Source organism: Rattus norvegicus, chromosome 5 (assembly GCF_036323735.1).
Source record: "Rattus norvegicus strain BN/NHsdMcwi chromosome 5, GRCr8, whole genome shotgun sequence".
Lineage (NCBI taxonomy): Eukaryota > Metazoa > Chordata > Mammalia > Rodentia > Muridae > Rattus > Rattus norvegicus.
The window spans coordinates 72196438-72214957 of record NC_086023.1 but is presented as its reverse complement, the minus strand read 5'-3'; the positions used below and the strand labels follow the sequence as shown (position 1 = coordinate 72214957).

General features: G+C 40.6%; 1 protein-coding gene across 1 annotated transcript; it reads right to left on the bottom strand.

The window, feature by feature from the left end:
- Positions 1–16454: 16454 nt before the first annotated feature.
- On the bottom strand, positions 16455–17408 carry Or13c3f (olfactory receptor family 13 subfamily C member 3F). The gene has a single exon (NM_001000402.1). It carries the CDS (start codon positions 17406–17408, stop codon positions 16455–16457), a length of 954 nt encoding a protein of 317 aa, NP_001000402.1.
- Positions 17409–18520: the final 1112 nt, after the last annotated feature.

Here is an 18520-nt window from a genome sequence, read left to right as displayed (position 1 = left end):
TTCTTCTCTTGTTGCTCTTGAAAAAGGAATTTTGTTAGTGCAGAGATCCTATAGAGAGTTGTGGTTATGTCCCAATATCATTGATCCATTTCTGCCAATGGCCTTCCACCAACAAATTCCGGTTTCACTCTTCCTAAGCCTTTATCTTTAGCTTTGTTAATAAAAGCTAGGTTTGTTTATTTAATTGTTATTTATGCAGGGGAGCAATGAAGTATGTGGAGGTCAGAGGACAACTTGCATGAGTTGATTCTTTCCAGAATGTAGGTCATGGGGGCGGGGCATGTCAAGCTTGTTTCCTGAATATGCTATCTAGAGGGGACTTCTATTACTTTTGATTGTTACCAGACTTTATGCATGTGAAAATATTATTTCTTTTGTTTTGGCCAACCCCTCCAATCTCACCTTAAATTTTTTGTCACAATATCAAGAATGTCCCCAACATACATGCAGGCTTTTTATGAGGTGGAACACACTTTACTTCTTTGTTTTAATTTTTTTCTTGGATATATTTATTTACATTTCAAATATTTTTCCCTTTCCAGGTTTCTTGTCCATAAGCCCCTATCCCATCCCCCTCCCCTTCTTCTGTGAGGGTGTTCCCCCTCCCCAACCATCCCCCTTCTCACACCCATGATATTCCCTTGCACTGGTGGATCCAGCCTTTGCAGGACCAAGGGCTTCTCCTCCCATTCACACCCCAATTCTTTTTTTTTATTAATTTTATTTATTAACTTGAGTATTTCTTATTTACATTTTGAGTGTTATTCCCTTTCCCGGTTTCCGGGCCAACATCCCCCTAACCTCTCCCCCTCCCCTTCTTTATGTGTGTTCCCCTCCCCATCCTCTCCCCATTGCCGCCCTCCCCCCAACAATCACGTTCACTGGGGGCTCAGTCTTAGTGGGACCAAGGGCTTACCTTTCCACTGGTGATCTTACTAGGATTCATTGCTACCTATGAGGTCAGAGTCCAGGGTCAGTCCATGTATAGTCTTTGGGTAGTGGTTTAGTCCCTGGAAGCTCTGGTTGCTTGGCATTGTTGTACATATGCGGTCTCGAGCCCCTTCAAGCTCTTCCAGTTCTTTCTCTGATTCCTTCAACTGGGGTCCCGTTCTCAGTTCAGTGGTTTGCTGCTGGCATTCACCTCTGTATTTGCTGTATTCTGGCTGTGTCTCTCAGGAGAGATCTACATCCGGCTCCTGTCGGCCTGCACTTCTTTGCTTCATCCATCTTGTCTAATTGGGTGGCTGTATATGTATGGGTCATATGTGGGGCAGGCTCTGAATGGGTGTTCCTTCCGTCTCTGTTTTAATCTTTGCCTCTCTATTCCCTGCCAAGGGTATTCTTGTTCCCCCTTTTAAAGAAGGAGTGAAGCATTCACATTTTGATCATCCGTCTTGAGTTTCATGTGTTCTAGGCATCTAGGGTAATTCAAGCATTTGGGCTAATAGCCACTTATTAATGAGTGCATACCATGTTTGTTTTTCTGTGATTGGGTTACCTCACTCAGGATGATATTTTCCAGTTCCAACCATTTGCCACAAATTTCATAAAGTCATTGTTTTTGATAGCTGAGTAATATTCCATTGTGTAGATGTACCACATTTTCTGTATCCATTCCTCTGTTGAAGGGCATCTGGGTTCTTTCCAGCTTCTGGCTATTATAAATAAGGCTGCAATGAACATAGTGGAGCACGTGTCTTTTTTATATGTTGGGGCATCTTTTGGGTATATGCCAAAGAGAGGTATAGCTAGATCCTCAGGCAGTTCAATGTCCAATTTTCTGAGGATCCTCCAGACTGATTTCCAGAATGCTTGTACCAGTATGCAATCCCACCAACAATGGAGGAGTGTTCCTCTTTCTCTACATCCTCGCCAGCATCTGTTGTCCCCTGAGTTTTTGATCTTAGCCATTCTCACTGGTGTGAGGTGAAATCTCAGGGTTGTTTTGATTTGCATTTCCCTTATGACTAAAGATGTTGAACATTTCTTTAGGTGTTTCTCAGCCATTCGGCATTCCTCAGCTGTGAATTCTTTGTTTAGCTCTGAACCCCATTTTTTAATAGGGTTATTTGTTTCCCTGCGGTCTAACTTCTTGAGTTCTTTGTATATTTTGGATATAAGGCCTCTATCTGTTGTAGGATTGGTACTGTTTCTTAACTGAGCTTTTATCTAAAGCCATTCACTACTAGAGCCACATGAATGCCCTAATATGCACTCCATTAGCATTGATGACGTCTTCCACATGCACATCTACAAGAAGAGATCAGGGAAGAAGAAGAATTGGGAATGATCAATGAGTGGTGGGAGAAATTTCTGTACTGCCCCTGTGAGAGAGTGGTTAGCTTCAATTCCACCTAAGGCAGAGGATCCTGAAAGAGAGCCGGTTCCGGTTCCATATGGAGTGATTGGGAGGCAGGAAGGGCTGATATCAGGTTTGATAAGTTGATGCCTGCTGCATCCTCAAGAGTGCAGACTGGGGGTTGGGGAATTAGCTCAGTGGTAGAGCGCTTGCCTAGCAAGCACAAGGCCCTGGGTTCGGTCCCCAACTCCGAAATAAAGAAAAGAAAAGAAAAAAAAAGAGTGCAGACTGGCAGAGGATGTCGTCTAGAAGAGATAACAGTGGGAACACACAGCCAAAGCCAACAGAAATTTGTTCACATCTCCATGAGAAATTCTCACAAATTCAGGAAGATTAAAATAGTCAGTGATTAGTGAGATAAAATCAGTTAATGTTTTCAAATAAGTCGAAACTCCAAAATAAATTGAATATAAGTTGTTTTTTTCTGTAGACAACTTGTCGAAAGGAGCGATCTGAGCTCAGGGTAAAGGTGGACGGCCCTGCCCAGGCTCATGGATATCACTTCGCTCAAGGCAAGAGCAGGACTTTGACTTTATTCTCCAATCCCTTTCTCTTGTCCTGTTTGTCCTCATCTCTCCACATCTCCCCTGAATTGTTTCATTCTTTGCTCAGCGCTAACCTTCCGGGAGGTCCAGGTTTATAGTTTAATGATGAACCTCCTGAATCCTGTCTTCTTCTCTTGTTGCTCTTGAAAAAGGAATTTTGTTAGTGCAGAGATCCTATAGAGAGTTGTGGTTATGTCCCAATATCATTGATCCATTTCTGCCAATGGCCTTCCACCAACAAATTCCGGTTTCACTCTTCCTAAGCCTTTATCTTTAGCTTTGTTAATAAAAGCTAGGTTTGTTTATTTAATTGTTATTTATGCAGGGGAGCAATGAAGTATGTGGAGGTCAGAGGACAACTTGCATGAGTTGATTCTTTCCAGAATGTAGGTCATGGGGGCGGGGCATGTCAAGCTTGTTTCCTGAATATGCTATCTAGAGGGGACTTCTATTACTTTTGATTGTTACCAGACTTTATGCATGTGAAAATATTATTTCTTTTGTTTTGGCCAACCCCTCCAATCTCACCTTAAATTTTTTGTCACAATATCAAGAATGTCCCCAACATACATGCAGGCTTTTTATGAGGTGGAACACACTTTACTTCTTTGTTTTAATTTTTTCTTGGATATATTTATTTACATTTCAAATATTTTTCCCTTTCCAGGTTTCTTGTCCATAAGCCCCTATCCCATCCCCCTCCCCTTCTTCTGTGAGGGTGTTCCCCCTCCCCAACCATCCCCCTTCTCACACCCATGATATTCCCTTGCACTGGTGGATCCAGCCTTTGCAGGACCAAGGGCTTCTCCTCCCATTCACACCCCAATTCTTTTTTTTTATTAATTTTATTTATTAACTTGAGTATTTCTTATTTACATTTTGAGTGTTATTCCCTTTCCCGGTTTCCGGGCCAACATCCCCCTAACCTCTCCCCCTCCCCTTCTTTATGTGTGTTCCCCTCCCCATCCTCTCCCCATTGCCGCCCTTCCCCCAACAATCACGTTCACTGGGGGCTCAGTCTTAGTGGGACCAAGGGCTTACCTTTCCACTGGTGATCTTACTAGGATTCATTGCTACCTATGAGGTCAGAGTCCAGGGTCAGTCCATGTATAGTCTTTGGGTAGTGGTTTAGTCCCTGGAAGCTCTGGTTGCTTGGCATTGTTGTACATATGCGGTCTCGAGCCCCTTCAAGCTCTTCCAGTTCTTTCTCTGATTCCTTCAACTGGGGTCCCGTTCTCAGTTCAGTGGTTTGTTGCTGGCATTCACCTCTGTATTTGCTGTATTCTGGCTGTGTCTCTCAGGAGAGATCTACATCCGGCTCCTGTCGGCCTGCACTTCTTTGCTTCATCCATCTTGTCTAATTGGGTGGCTGTATATGTATGGGTCACATGTGGGGCAGGCTCTGAATGGGTGTTCCTTCTGTCTCTGTTTTAATCTTTGCCTCTCTATTCCCTGCCAAGGGTATTCTTGTTCCCCCTTTTAAAGAAGGAGTGAAGCATTCACATTTTGATCATCCGTCTTGAGTTTCATGTGTTCTAGGCATCTAGGGTAATTCAAGCATTTGGGCTAATAGCCACTTATTAATGAGTGCATACCATGTTTGTTTTTCTGTGATTGGGTTACCTCACTCAGGATGATATTTAACAGTTCCAACCATTTGCCACAAATTTCATAAAGTCATTGTTTTTGATAGCTGAGTAATATTCCATTGTGTAGATGTACCACATTTTCTGTATCCATTCCTCTGTTGAAGGGCATCTGGGTTCTTTCCAGCTTCTGGCTATTTTAAATAAGGCTGCTATGAACATAGTGGAGCATATGTCTTTGTTATATGTAGGGGCATCTTTTGGGTATATGCCCAAGAGAAATATAGCTGGGTCCTCAGGTAGTTCAATGTCCAATTTTCTGAGGAACCTCCAGACTGATTTCCAGAATGATTGTACCAGTCTGCAATCCCACCAGCAATGGAGGAGTGTTCCTCTTTCTCCACACCCTTGCCAGCATCTGCTGTCACCTGAGTTTTTGATCTTAGCCATTCTCATTGGTGTGAGGTGCAATCTCATGGTTGTTTTGATTTGATTTCCCCTATGACTAAAGATGTTGAACATTTCTTTAGGTGTTTCTCAGCCATTCAGCATTCCTCAGCTGTGAATTCTTTGTTTAGCTCTGAACCCCATTTTTAATAGGGTTATTTGTCTCCCTGCGGTCTAACTTCTTGAGTTCTTTGTATATTTTGGATATAAGGCCTCTATCTGTTGTAGGATTGGTAAAGATCTTTTCCCAATCTGTTGGTTGCCGTTTTGTCCTAACAACAGTGTCCTTTGCCTTACAGAAGCTTTGCAGTTTTATGAGATCCCATTTGTCGATTCTTGATCTTAGAGCATAAGCCATTGGTGTTTTGTTCAGGAAATTTTTTCCAGTGCCCATGTGTTCTTGATGCTTCCCTAGTTTTTCTTCTATTAGTTTGAGTGTATCAGGTTTAATGTGGAGGTCCTTGATCCACTTGGACTTAAGCTTTGTACAGGGTGATAAGCATGGATCAATCTGCATTCTTCTACATGTTGACCAGTTGAACCAGCACCATTTGCTGAAAATGCTATCTTTTTTCCATTTGATGGATTTGGCTCCTTTGTCAAAAATCAAGTGACCATAGGTGTGTGGGTTCATTTCTGGGTCTTCAATTCTATTCCATTGGTCTATCTGTCTGTCTCTGTACCAATACCATGCAGTTTTTATCACTATTGCTCTGTAATACTACTTGAGTTCAGGGATAGTGATTCCTCCTGAAGTCCTTTTATTGTTGAGGATAGTTTTAGCTATCCTGGGTTTTTTGTTATTCCAGATGAATTTGCAAATTGTTCTGTCTAACTCTTTGAAGAATTGGATTGATATTTTGATGGGGATTGCATTGAATCTGTAGATCGCTTTTGGTAAAATGGCCATTTTTACTATATTAATCCTGCCAATCCATGAGCATGGGAGATCTTTCCATCTTCTGAGGTCTTCTTCAATTTCTTTTTTCAGTGTCTTGAAGTTCTTATTGTAGAGATCTTTTACTTGCTTGGTTAAAGTCACACTGATGTACTTTATATTATTTGCGTCTATTATGAAGGGTGTCCTTCTTTAAAAGGAGAACAAGAATACTCTTGGCAGGGAAGAGAGAGGCAAAGATTAAAACAGAGACTGAAGGAACACCCATTCAGGACCTGTCCCACATGTGGCCCATACATATACAGCCACCCAATTAGACAAGATGGATGAAGCAAAGAAGTGCAGACCGACAGGAGCCGGATGTAGATCGCTCCTGAGAGACACAGCCAGAATACAGCAAATACAGAGGCGAATGCCAGCAGCAAACCACTGAACTGAGAATAGGACCCCCCTTGAAGGAATCAGAGAAAGAACTGGAAGAGCTTGAAGGGGCTCGTGACCCCATAGGTACAACAATGCCAAGCAACCAGAGCTTCCAGGGACTAAGCCACTACCTAAAGACTATACATGGACTGACCCTGGACTCTGACCTCATAGGTAGCAATGAATATCCTAGTAAGAGCACCAGTGGAAGGGGAAGCCCTGGGTCCTGCTAAGACTGAACCCCCAGTGAACTAGACTGTTGGGGGGAGGGCGGCAATGCGGGGAGGGTTGGGAGGGGAACACCCATAAGGCAGGGGAGGGGGTGGGGGATGTTTGCCCGGAAACCAAAGAATTATTATTAAATATTAAATAAATTAAAAAAAGTTCTTCTCTGATCATCCACAGGAACCACAGTATGCATGTGACTGTATCCACATGTGCACATGTGTTTGCATGCACGCATGAGCATTTGAGTAATATTACACACAATAATAATCACTTAAAATTGAAGAAAAAAGAACAAAAAAGATACAGAATTACTCAAGAGACATTCTCAGGCAGCAGATGAGAGTTGGTACAGAGACCCACAGCCAGAAATTATGTAAGAGTCTAAATTGGAGGTTTGCATTGAGTCCCTCCCCTCAGAGATCAAGGAACCCCTCAAAACAGGGGAGGAAGAACTGTAGGAGTCAGAGGGGATGGAGGACAACGGTGCATGGGAGCGCCTGGAAAATGCAGCGTGGGCCCTCCTGTTTGCCACCCTCTTGGAGAGCTCAAAAGCAACACTCCACGAGCAAACTTGAGCCCCAGGACCAGAGGTAAGACCAACTTTTCTGCTCCTAGCGACTTGCCTTTAGACTCATGACACAGAACCACAGGAACAGCTGAAAACCAGTAGACAGGAAAGACTACACACCTGAAAGCAGAACACTCTGTTCACATAAATGGCTGAAAGAAAACAGGAAAACAGGTCTACAGCACTCCTGACACACAGGCCTATAGGACAGTCTGGCCAATGTCAGAAATAGCAGAAAAAAGTAACACCAGAGATAATCTGATGGTGAGAGGCAAGCACAGGAACCCAAGCAACAGAAACCAAGACTACATGGCATCATCGGAGCCCAATTCTCCCACCAAAGCAAACACTGAATATCCAAACACACCAGAAAAACAAGATCTAGATTTACAATCATATTTGACCATGATGCTGGAGGACTTCAAGAAAGACATGAAGAACTCCCTTAGAGAAATGCAGGAAAACATAAATAAAGAAGTAGAAGCCTATAGAGAGGAATCACAAAAATCCCTGAAAGAATTCCAGGAAAACACAATCGAACAGTTGAAAGAATTAAAAATGGAAATAGAAGCAATGAAGAAAGAACACAGGGAAATAACCCTGGATATAGAAAACCAAAGGAAGAGACAAGGAGCCGTAGATACAAGCTTCACCAACAGAATACAAGAGATAGAAGAGAGAATCTCAGGAGCAGAAGATTCCATAGAAATCATCAACACAACTGTCAAAGATAATGTAAAACGGAAAAAGCTACTGGTCCAAAACATACAGGAAATCCAGGACTCAATGAGAAGATCAAACCTAAGGATAATAGGTATAGAAGAGAGTGAAGACTCCCAGCTCAAAGGACCAGTAAATATCTTCAACAAAATCATAGAAGAAAACTTCCCTAACCTAAAGAAAGAGATGCCCATAAACATACAAGAAGTCTACAGAACTCCAAATAGATTGGACCAGAAAAGAAACTCCTCCTGTCACATAATAGTTAAAACACCAAATGCACAAAATAAAGAAATAATGTTAAAAGCAGTAAGGGAAAAAGGACAAGTAACATATAAAGGCAGACCATCAGAATCATACCAGACTTCTCACCAGAGACTATGAATGCCAGAAGTTCCTGGACAGATGTCATACAGACCCTAAGTGAACACAAATGCCAGCCCAGGTTACTGTATCCAGCAAAACTCTCAATTAACATAGATGGAGAAACCAAGATATTCCATGACAAAAAAAATTTACACAATATCTTTCTACAAATCCAGCACTACAAAGGATAATAAATGGTAAAGCCCAACATAAGGAGGCAGCTACACCCTAGAGAAAGCAAGAAACTAATCATCTTGGCAACAAAACAGAGAAGAAAAGCACACAAACATAACCTCACATCCAAATATGAATATAACAGGAAGCAATAATCACTATTCCTTAATATCTCTCAGCATCAATTGTCTCAACTCCCCAATTAAAAGACATAGATTAACAAACTGGATATGCAATGAGGACCCAGCATTCTGCTGCCTACAGTAAACACAGCTCAGAGACAAAGACAGACACTACCTCAGAGTAAAAGGCTGGAAAACAGCTTTCGAAGAAAATGGTTGGAAGAAGCAAGCTGGAGTAGCCATTCTAATATTGAATAAAATCGATTTTCAACTAAAAGTCATCAAAAAAGGTAAGGAAGGACACTTTATATTCATCAAAGGAAAAATCCATCAAGATGAACTCTCAATCCTAAATATCTATGCTCCAAATACAAGGGCACCTACATACATAAAAGAAACTTGACTAAAGCTCAAAGCACACGTTGCACCTCATACAATAAAAGTGGGAGATTTCAATATCCCACTCTCATCAATGGACAGGTCATGGAAACAGAAATTAAAGAGAGACGTAGACAGACTAAGAGAAGTCATGAACCAAATGGACTTAACAGATATTTATAGAGCATTTTATCCTAAAGCAAAAGGATATCCATTCTTCTCAGCACTTCATGGTACTTTCTCCAAAATTGACTATATAATTGGTCATAAAACAGTCCTCAATAGATACGAAAGATAGAAATAATGCCGTGCGTCCTATCAGACAATCATGGGCTAAAGCTGGTCTTCAATAACAATAAGGGAAGAATGCCCACATATACATGGAAGTTGAACAATGCTCTACTCAATGATAATCTGGTCAAGGAAGAAATAAAGAAAGAAATTAAAGACTTCTTAGAATTTAATGAAAATGAAGGTACAACATACCCAAACTTATGGGACACAATGAAAGCTGTGCTAAGAGGAAAACTCATAGCTCTGAGTGCCTGCAGAAAGAAACAGGAGAGAGCATATGTCAGCAGCTTGATAGCACACCTAAAAGCCCTAGAACAAAAAGAAACAAATACACCCAGGAGGAGCAGAAGGAAGGAAATAATCAAATTCAGAGCTGAAATCAACCAAGTAGAAACAAAAAGGACCATAGAAAGAATCAACAGAACCAAAAGTTGGTTCTTTGAGAAAATCAACAAGATAGATAAACCCTTTGCCAGACTAATGAGAGGACACAGAGAGTTTGTACAAATTAACAAAATCAGAAATAAAAAGGGAGACTTAACTACAGAATCAGAGGAAATTCAAAAATCATGAGATCCTACCACAAAAGCCTATATTCAACAAAACTTGAAACTCTGCAGGAAATGGACAATTTCCTAGAAAGATACCAGGTACCAAAGTTAAATCAGGAACAGATAAACCAGTTAAACAACCCCATAACTCCTAAGGAAATAGAAGCAGTCATTGAAGGTCTCCCAACCAAAAAGAGCCCAAGTCCAGACGGGTTTAGTGCAGAATTCTATCAGAACATCACAGATGACCTCATACCAATACTATCCAAACTGTTCCACAAAATTGAAACAGATGGAGTGCTACCGAATTCCTTCTATAAAGCCACAATTACTCTTATACCTAAACCACACATAGACCCAACAAAGAAAGAAAACTTCAGACCAATTTCCCTTATGACTATCGACGCAAAAATACTCAATAAAATTCTTGCAAACCGAATCCAAGAGCACATCAAAACAATCATCCACCATGATCAAGTAGGCTTCATCCCAGGCATGCAGGGATGGTTTAATATATGGCAAACCATCAATGTGATCCATTATATAAACAAACTGAAAGAACAAAACCACTTGAGCATTTCATTAGATGCTGAGAAAGCATTTGACAAAATTCAACACCCCTTCATGATAAAAGTCCTGGAAAGAATAGGAATTCAAGGCCCATACCTAAACATAGTAAAAGCCATTTACAGCAAACCAGTTGCTAACATTAAACTAAATGGAGAGAAACTTGAAGCAATCCCACTAAAATCAGGGACTAGACAAGGCTGCCCACTCTCTCCCTACTTATTCAATATAGTTCTTGAAGTTCTAGCCAGAGCAATCAGACAACAAAAGGAGATCAAGGGGATACAGATTGGAAAAGAAGAAGTCAACATATCACTATTTGCAGATGATATGATAGTATATTTAAGTGATCCCAAAAGTTCCACCAGAGAACTACTAAAGCTGATAAACAACTTCAGCAAAGTGGCTGGGTATAAAATTAACTCAAATAAATCAGTAGCCTTCCTCTACACAAAAGAGGAACAAGCCAAAAAAGAAATTAGGGAAAAGACACCCTTCATAATAGTCCCAAATAATATCAAATATCTCGGTGTGACTTTAATCAAGCAAGTAAAAGATCTATACAATAAGAACTTCAAACCTCTGCAGAAAGAAATTGAAGAAGACCTCAGAAGATGGAAAGATCTCCCATGCTCATGGATTGGCAGGATTAATATACTAAAAATGGCCATTTTACCAAAAGCAATCTACAGATTCAGTGCAATCCCCATCAAAATATCAATCCAATTCTTCAAAGAGTTAGACAGAACAATTTGCAAATTCATCTAGAATAACAAGAAACCCAGGATAGCTAAAACTATCCTCAACAATAAAAGGACTTCCAGGGAAATCACTATCCCTGAACTCAAGCAGTATTACAGAGCAATAGTGATAAAAACTGTATGGTATTGGTACAGGTACAGGCAAATAGACCAGTGGAATAGAATTGAAGTCCCAGAAATGAACCCACACACCTATGGTCACTTGATTTTTGACAAAGGAGCAAAAACCAGCCAATGGAAAAAAGGTAGCATTTTCAGCAAATGGTGCTGGTTCAACTGGAGGACAAAATGTAGAAGAATGCAGATTGATCCATGGTTATCACCCTGCACAAAGCTTAAGTTCAAGTGGATCAAGGACCTCCACATCAAAGCAGATACACTCAAACTAATAGAAGAAAAAGTGGGGAAGAATCTCGAACACATGGTCACTGGAGAAAATTTCCTGAGCAAAATATCAATGACTTATGTTCTATGATCAAGAATCAACAAATGGGATATCATAAAACTGCAAAGCTTCTGTAAGGCAAAGGACACTGTTATTAGGACAAAACGGCATCCAACAGATTGGGAAAAGATCTTTACCAATCCTTCAACAGATAAGGGGCTTATATCCAAAATATACAAGAACTCAAGAAGTTAGACCGCAGGGAGACAATTAACCCTATTAAAAAAATGGAGTTCTGGGAGACACAGCCAGAATACAGCAAATACATAGGCGAATGCCAGCAGCAAACCACTGAAGTGAGAATGGGACCCCCATTGAAGGAATCAGATCAAGGACTGCAAGAGCTTGAAGAGGCTCAAGAACCCATATGAACAATAATGCCAACCAACTAGAGCTTCCAGGGACTAAGCCACTACCCAAAGACTATACATGGACTGACCCTGGGCTCCAACCTCATAGGTAGCAATGAATAGCCTAGTAAGAGCACCAGTGGAAGAGGAAGCCCTTGGTCCTGCCAAGACTGAACACCTGGTGAACGTGATTGTTTCGGGGAGGGCGGTAATGGGGGGAGGATGGGGAGGGGAACACCAATAGAGAAGGAGAGGGGGAGGGGTTAGGTGGATGCTGGCCCGGAAACCAGGAAAGGGAATAAAAATAGAAATGTAAATAAGAAATACTCAAGTTAATAATGAAAAAAAGAAAAAAATGAAAAAAAATTTCTGGCTTTAGTGAATAAATACTCAAGGTGATGAGTAAAATAAAAATTCCTGGAAAAAAATGGAGTTCAGAGCTAAACAAAGAATTCACAGCTGAGGGAAGCCAAATGCTTGAGAAACACCTAAAGAAATGTTCAACATCCTTAGTCATAAGGGAAATGCAAATCAAAACAACCTTTATTAGATTTCACCTCACAACAGTGAGAATGGCTAAGATCAAAAACTTAGGTGACAGCAAATGCTGGCAAGGATGTGGAGAAAGAGGAACACTCCCCCATTGTTGGTGGGATAGCAGACTGGTACAGCCATTCTGGGAATCAGTCTGGAGGTTCCTCAGAAAATTGGACATTGAACTACCTGAGGACCCAGCTATACCTCTCTTGGGCATATACCCAAAAGATGCCCCTACATATAACAAAGACATATGCTCCACTATGTTCATAGCAGCCTTATTTATAATAGCCAGAAGCTGGAAAGAACCCAGATGCCCTTCAACAGAGGAATGGATACAGAAAATGTGGTAAATCTACACAATGGAATATTACTCAGCTATCAAAAACAATGACTTTATGAAATTCATAGGCAAGTGGATGGAACTGGAAAATATCATCCTGAGTGAGGTAACACAGAAAAACACACATGGTATGCACTCATTGATAAGTGGCTATTAGCCCAAATGCTTGAATTGCCCTAGATGCACACAACACATGAAACTCAAGACGGATGACCAAAATGCACATGCTTCCCTCCTTCTTTAAAAGTGGAACAAGAATGCCCTTGGCAGGGAATAGGGACACAAAGTTTAAAACAGAGGCAGAAGGTACACCCATTCAGAGCCTCCCCCACATGTGGCCCATACTTATACCGCAACCCATTTAGACAAGATAGATGAAGCAAAGAAGTGAAGGTCGACAGGAGCCGGATGTAGATCTCTCCTGAGAGACACAGCCAGAATACAGCAAATACAGAGGCGAATGCCTGCAGCAAACCACTGAACTGAGGACGGGACCCCTGTTGAAGGAATCACAGAAAGGACTGGAAGAGCTTGAAGAGGCTCGAGAACCCATATGAACAATAATGCCAAGCAACCAGAGCTTCCAGGGACTAAGCCACTACCCAAAGACTACACATGGACTGACCCTGGGCTCAAACCTCATAGGTAGCAAAGAATAGCCTTGTAAGAGCACCAGGAGAACGGGAAGCCCTTGGTCCTGCTATGACTGATCCGCCAGTGAACGTGATTGTTAGGGGGAGGGCGGTAATGGGGGGAGGATGGGGAGGGGAACACACATAAAGAAGGGGAGCGGGAGGGGTTAGGGGTATGTTGGCTTGGAAACTGGGAAAGGGAATAACAATCGAAATGTAAATAAGAAATACTCAAGTTAATAACGAAAAAAAAACTGCATGTAAGTTGGGGACATTCTTGATATTGTGACATAAAACTTAGGGTGAGATTGGAGGGGTTGGCCAAAACAAAGAAATAATGTTTCTACAGGCTTAAAGCCTGATAATAGTCAAAAGTAACAGACATCCCATCAAGATAGCTTATTTAGTAAATAAGCTTGACATGCCCTGCCCCCATGACCTACATTCTGGAGAGAATCAACTCATGTAAGTTGTCCTCTGACCTTCATATACTTCATTGTACATGTGCTCCCTGCATAAATAACAATTAAATTAACAAACCTAGCTTTTATTAACAAAGGTAAAGATAAAGGCTTAGAAAGAGTGAAACCGGAATATGTTGGTGGAAGGCCATTGGCAGAAATGGATCAATGATATTGGGACATAACCACAACTCTCTATAGGGTCTCTGCACTAACACAATTCCTTTTCAAGAGCAACAAGAGAAGAAGACAGGATTCAGGAGGTTCATCATTAACCTATAAACCTGGACCTCCCGGAAGGTTAGCACTGAGCAAAGAATGAAACATTTCAGGGGAGATGTGGAGAGATGAGGACAAACAGGACAAGAGAAAGGGATTGGAGAATAAAGTCAAAGTCCTGCTCTCGCCTTGAGCGAAGTGATATCCATGAGCCTGGGCAGGGCCGTCCACCTTTACCCTGAGCTCAGATCGCTCCTTTCGACAAGTTGTCTATAGAAAAGGACAACTTATATTCAATTTATTTTGGAGTTTCGACTTATTTGAAAATATTAACTGATTTTATCTGACTAATCACTGACCATTTTAATCTTCCTGAATTTGTGAGAATTTCTCATGGAGATGTGAACGCATTTCTGTTGGCTTTGGCTGTGTGCGCCCACTGTTATCTCTTCTAGACGACCTCCTCTGCCAGTCTGCACTCCTGAGGATACAGCAGGCATCAACTTATCAAACCTGATATCAGCCCTTCCTGCCTCCCAATCACTCCATCTGGAACTGGAACCGGCTCTCTTTCAGGATCCTCTGCCTTAGGTGGAATTGAAGCTAACCACTCTCTCACAGGGGCAGTACAAAAATCCCTCCCATCACTCATTGATCATCTCCAATTCTTCTTCTTCCCTGATCTCTTCTTGTAGATGTGCATGTGGAAGACGTTATCAATGCTAATGGAGTGGATATTAGGGCATACATGTGGCTCTAGTAGTGAATGGCTTTAGATAATAGCTCAGTTAAGAAACAGTAGCTGGGATTCCTCCCTGTGGCACCTGAATTTCACTTACTATGACACTGACCTCCATAATTGTGTTTTCCAACTTAGTAAAACCTCAAAGAAAGCTGGGAACTTGACTTACTTTGTTTATCACTAGCAAGTTAACTCTGAATTTGAAAGAATGAATAATCTAACCAAAAAGTTAATTAGAGTTTGGGAATAGAGACATTTGCACATTTGTCTGTCTGCTTCCTGAGTTTAGATGTCATCTTCCCCAGTATTTCCACACAGCCCACTGGATGCACTTAATTCAGACATTACCAAGGATAGGGTTGTAATTGCAGTTCATGGTGTGTGAGAGATGAAGACATGTGTGTAGATCCATTTGGAGCAAATCTAATCCTCAGTAAATTTAGCTGAGTGTGACTAGTGAGGGGAAAGAATGAAAATATCTCTCTCTAAACAAGGGTTCTCTTTTTTTATTTTATTTCTGAGATTATACATTGATTACAATTCTCCCTTCAGTTTCCTCCCTCTAAACCCCCTCATGTACCCCTCCTGTCTCTCAAATTTATGGTCATTTTAACGAATTGTTATTACAGGAACACATATTTTCTTTGACTTTATCACTAGCCAATATGTATATTTATATACATAGACTGCTAAACACAACCTGTTTGGTCTGTATAAGGCTACCTCCCTGCTTGTTTTCAGGGATTACTATTTGGAACTGTATAACTAACTGGTGTGCTCTTCCCTGGGAAAGGCTATGTCACCCATCCCAGATTTACTGAATTCCTTGGGTTCTTTGTGAGGGTTTGTGGCATTGTGAGCTCTTCCCTGTGCAGTTTGGAATATTTATTAGTGTCTTCTTTATTCAGGTCATATTCGGGCACTCACATTGGTGAGCTACATGTGTAGCTTCTGGTTTTACTGAGGGACACAGTCTCACAGCAAAGTTGCTGGTATTCTGGTCACTACAATCACTCAGTCATGTCTTTGGAAATATTCCTAGAGCCATAAGCATAGAAGTGTCTCGTTGATGCATCTAATGGGACTGGGCTCCTCAACTCTGCATGTTTATTAGTGGTGGTTTTCTGTAGTGGTCTCTTTCTGTTCCAAAGAAAACTGTCCTTGATGAGGAATGAAAACTCCACTTACCTGTGGGTACAACAGCAAATGTATATAGACTGTTGTCAGAGACTTAGCTGGTTAATGGCTGTTGATTCTCCTGAACAATGGTGATTTCATTAGCACTGAGTAGTTAGTTTGATTTCTTGAAGTGAGCATGATCTCCCAGTTGGGTGGGTAATAAGGCCAATTAGAGAACTGTTGGTCACCAAGAAGACATGTATGCCATTACTGTGCCCTGTACATTACTGTGTATGCTGTTCATCGAAATGGTTCATAGGGAAAAAAGCTGAGTAAGACTGTTGCTTGTCTCCCTCTTTACACACCTTGCAGCTTTCTGGTACCATGAAAGCTAGACCTCAGGGAGCAGGCTTTAAGGTCCCCCTCAAGAGTCTTTGATCCCTGTTTCTGAAGTACATGGTGTCTTCAACACTAGGCACTTACTTTCCATCTCTGGAAGGTAACTAAGTAGCCAAGATTTTTTTCAAAGTGAATAAATATTGAATTAAACCATTGTTACAGATTTGCAGGTAAGTCAATCTCATGCTTACTACACAAAAACCTGTGTTTGCTGTTATCTTTATGGAATATACTTCTGTTTCAGTATGTATTTTATGGCAGCTTTAACATCCTTATTCCTCAAACTATAGATGATTGGATTCAGCATCGGGGTAACAAGTCCATAAAATAAAGAAATGACCTTATCTGAAATTCCGAATTTGTCTTCCCCAGTCAGATCTTGGGACTTGGGTTTCGTATACATAATGAAGAGAGTTCCATAAAATATGCCCACCACAGTCAGGTGGGCAGAGCAGGTGGAGAATGCCTTGCGTCTCCCGGAGGCTGAGTTCATTCTCAAGATAGTGTAGAGGATGAACACATAGGAGAAAAAGATGAGTAGTAGTGGAAGGACCAGAAAGGCCATATTTGATATCGCTATGGTAACAATATTGAGAGATATATCAGCGCATGCTAGCTTGAGGACAGCTAAGACCTCACAAGTAAAATCATTAATAACATTATACCCACAGAAAGGCAACCTCATGACAAGGGATGTTTGCACAACTGAGTTGATTCCACCAGAGAACCCTGATGCAGATGCCATGGATACATACACCTCTTTGCTCATGATGATGGAGTATCTCAGAGGGTTGCAGATGGCCACGTAGCGATCAAAAGCCATCATGCCAAGAAGCAAACATTCTGTTGAGCCCATTGCAAAAGCAACGAACATCTGCACTGCACAACCAGAGAAAGAAATGTTTCTTTTCTTTGAAATTTGGCTCACCAATGTTGAAGGAACAGAAGATGTTGTGTAGCAGATATCCAGGAAAGAGAGGTTGCCCAGGAAGAAGTACATGGGTGTGTGAAGATGGGGATCAAAGATGCTTGCTATGATCAGAACACCATTGCCAGTTAGAATCACTAGATACATAACAAGAATGATAACAAAATAAATGGTCTCAGTCTTTGGGTATCCAGAAAGGCCCAAAAGAAGGAATTCAGAAACAAATGTCTGGTTATTTTTATCCATGTCATCCATGGTCAGCCATCATTGGAAAATCTACCATAGAACATATTCACTGCCCCCAAAACAAATAGTGCAAAGTACCTGAAGAATTATTTTTCATGTATTAGAAAGGGTTCATTTCTTAATCTCAGACATTGATAACCCCAATAATGTATGGTATTGAACATAGTGAAATTGAGAATGTTGGAAGTAGGCATGCTCATTGCCAACATCTACCCATTTAAGAGGCACATTCAAAAGCAATTCTTTCTATTATTGAGAATACATTCTTAAACTGATGTTTCCAAACCCCTGCCTAATGACTCACTGTACACTTGACTTGTTCATTCCATCTGCCCTAGCAAGCTAGTAATGAAGAAGACAAAGCAAAAGTCTACTTTAAAAAGAAGACTGTAATTCTCAGTCAGTGGTTGATAATAGTCAAAATTTTATAGTAAATTTTATTTTTCAAATAATATTTCCTTTTATGCATACACTATTAGTTGAATACACTATTAGTCCTTTGAATTACATATTATCAAATTTACTTACAAAAATAAGTGTTATAAGCTGAAATGAACACCAAATCAAACGCATAGCTGTTACCTTCATATTTTAGCCCACACTAAGCATCTTGTATGATTGTTCCTATGACAAGACCATTACATAGACCAGATCCAAATGTGATGGTGAATCTTGGCAAAGCATGAGAGTTCATTTGGCAATTTACTTGTTTAAAACAACTTAAAATAGTATTAATGAAAGACATAAACACAGAGTTGTTTGATTTGATGCTTCTGGTTTTCTTCTGATTCAAATATGTTCCATCTTGCCACATTATAAAGGCTGGCATAGAAACCTTGAGAGATTCCAGAATATTAATTTTTTTGCATTTTATAGAAACTCCAGATTAACATAATGATAAATAGTAGAGAAATTTAAAGACTCTTTTTCAAATGCATAGTCATTTTGTACCAAACTACCATAACATTTTCGAATGTTGCTAATAGCTTACCTTGAAGTCAATCTCATTCCAAAAACAATAAGGCTCAATAAAAAATAATGTAAGGTATTGACATTATGAGGTTGGCAATGGAATTTAGATTACAGAAAAGGTATATAGAGTGATATATAAA

What these genes read in the sequence shown, in the direction of transcription:
- Or13c3f (NM_001000402.1), bottom strand. Translation starts at nt 17,408, where the DNA reads ATGGATAAAAATAACCAGACATTTGTTTCTGAATTCCTTCTTTTGGGC.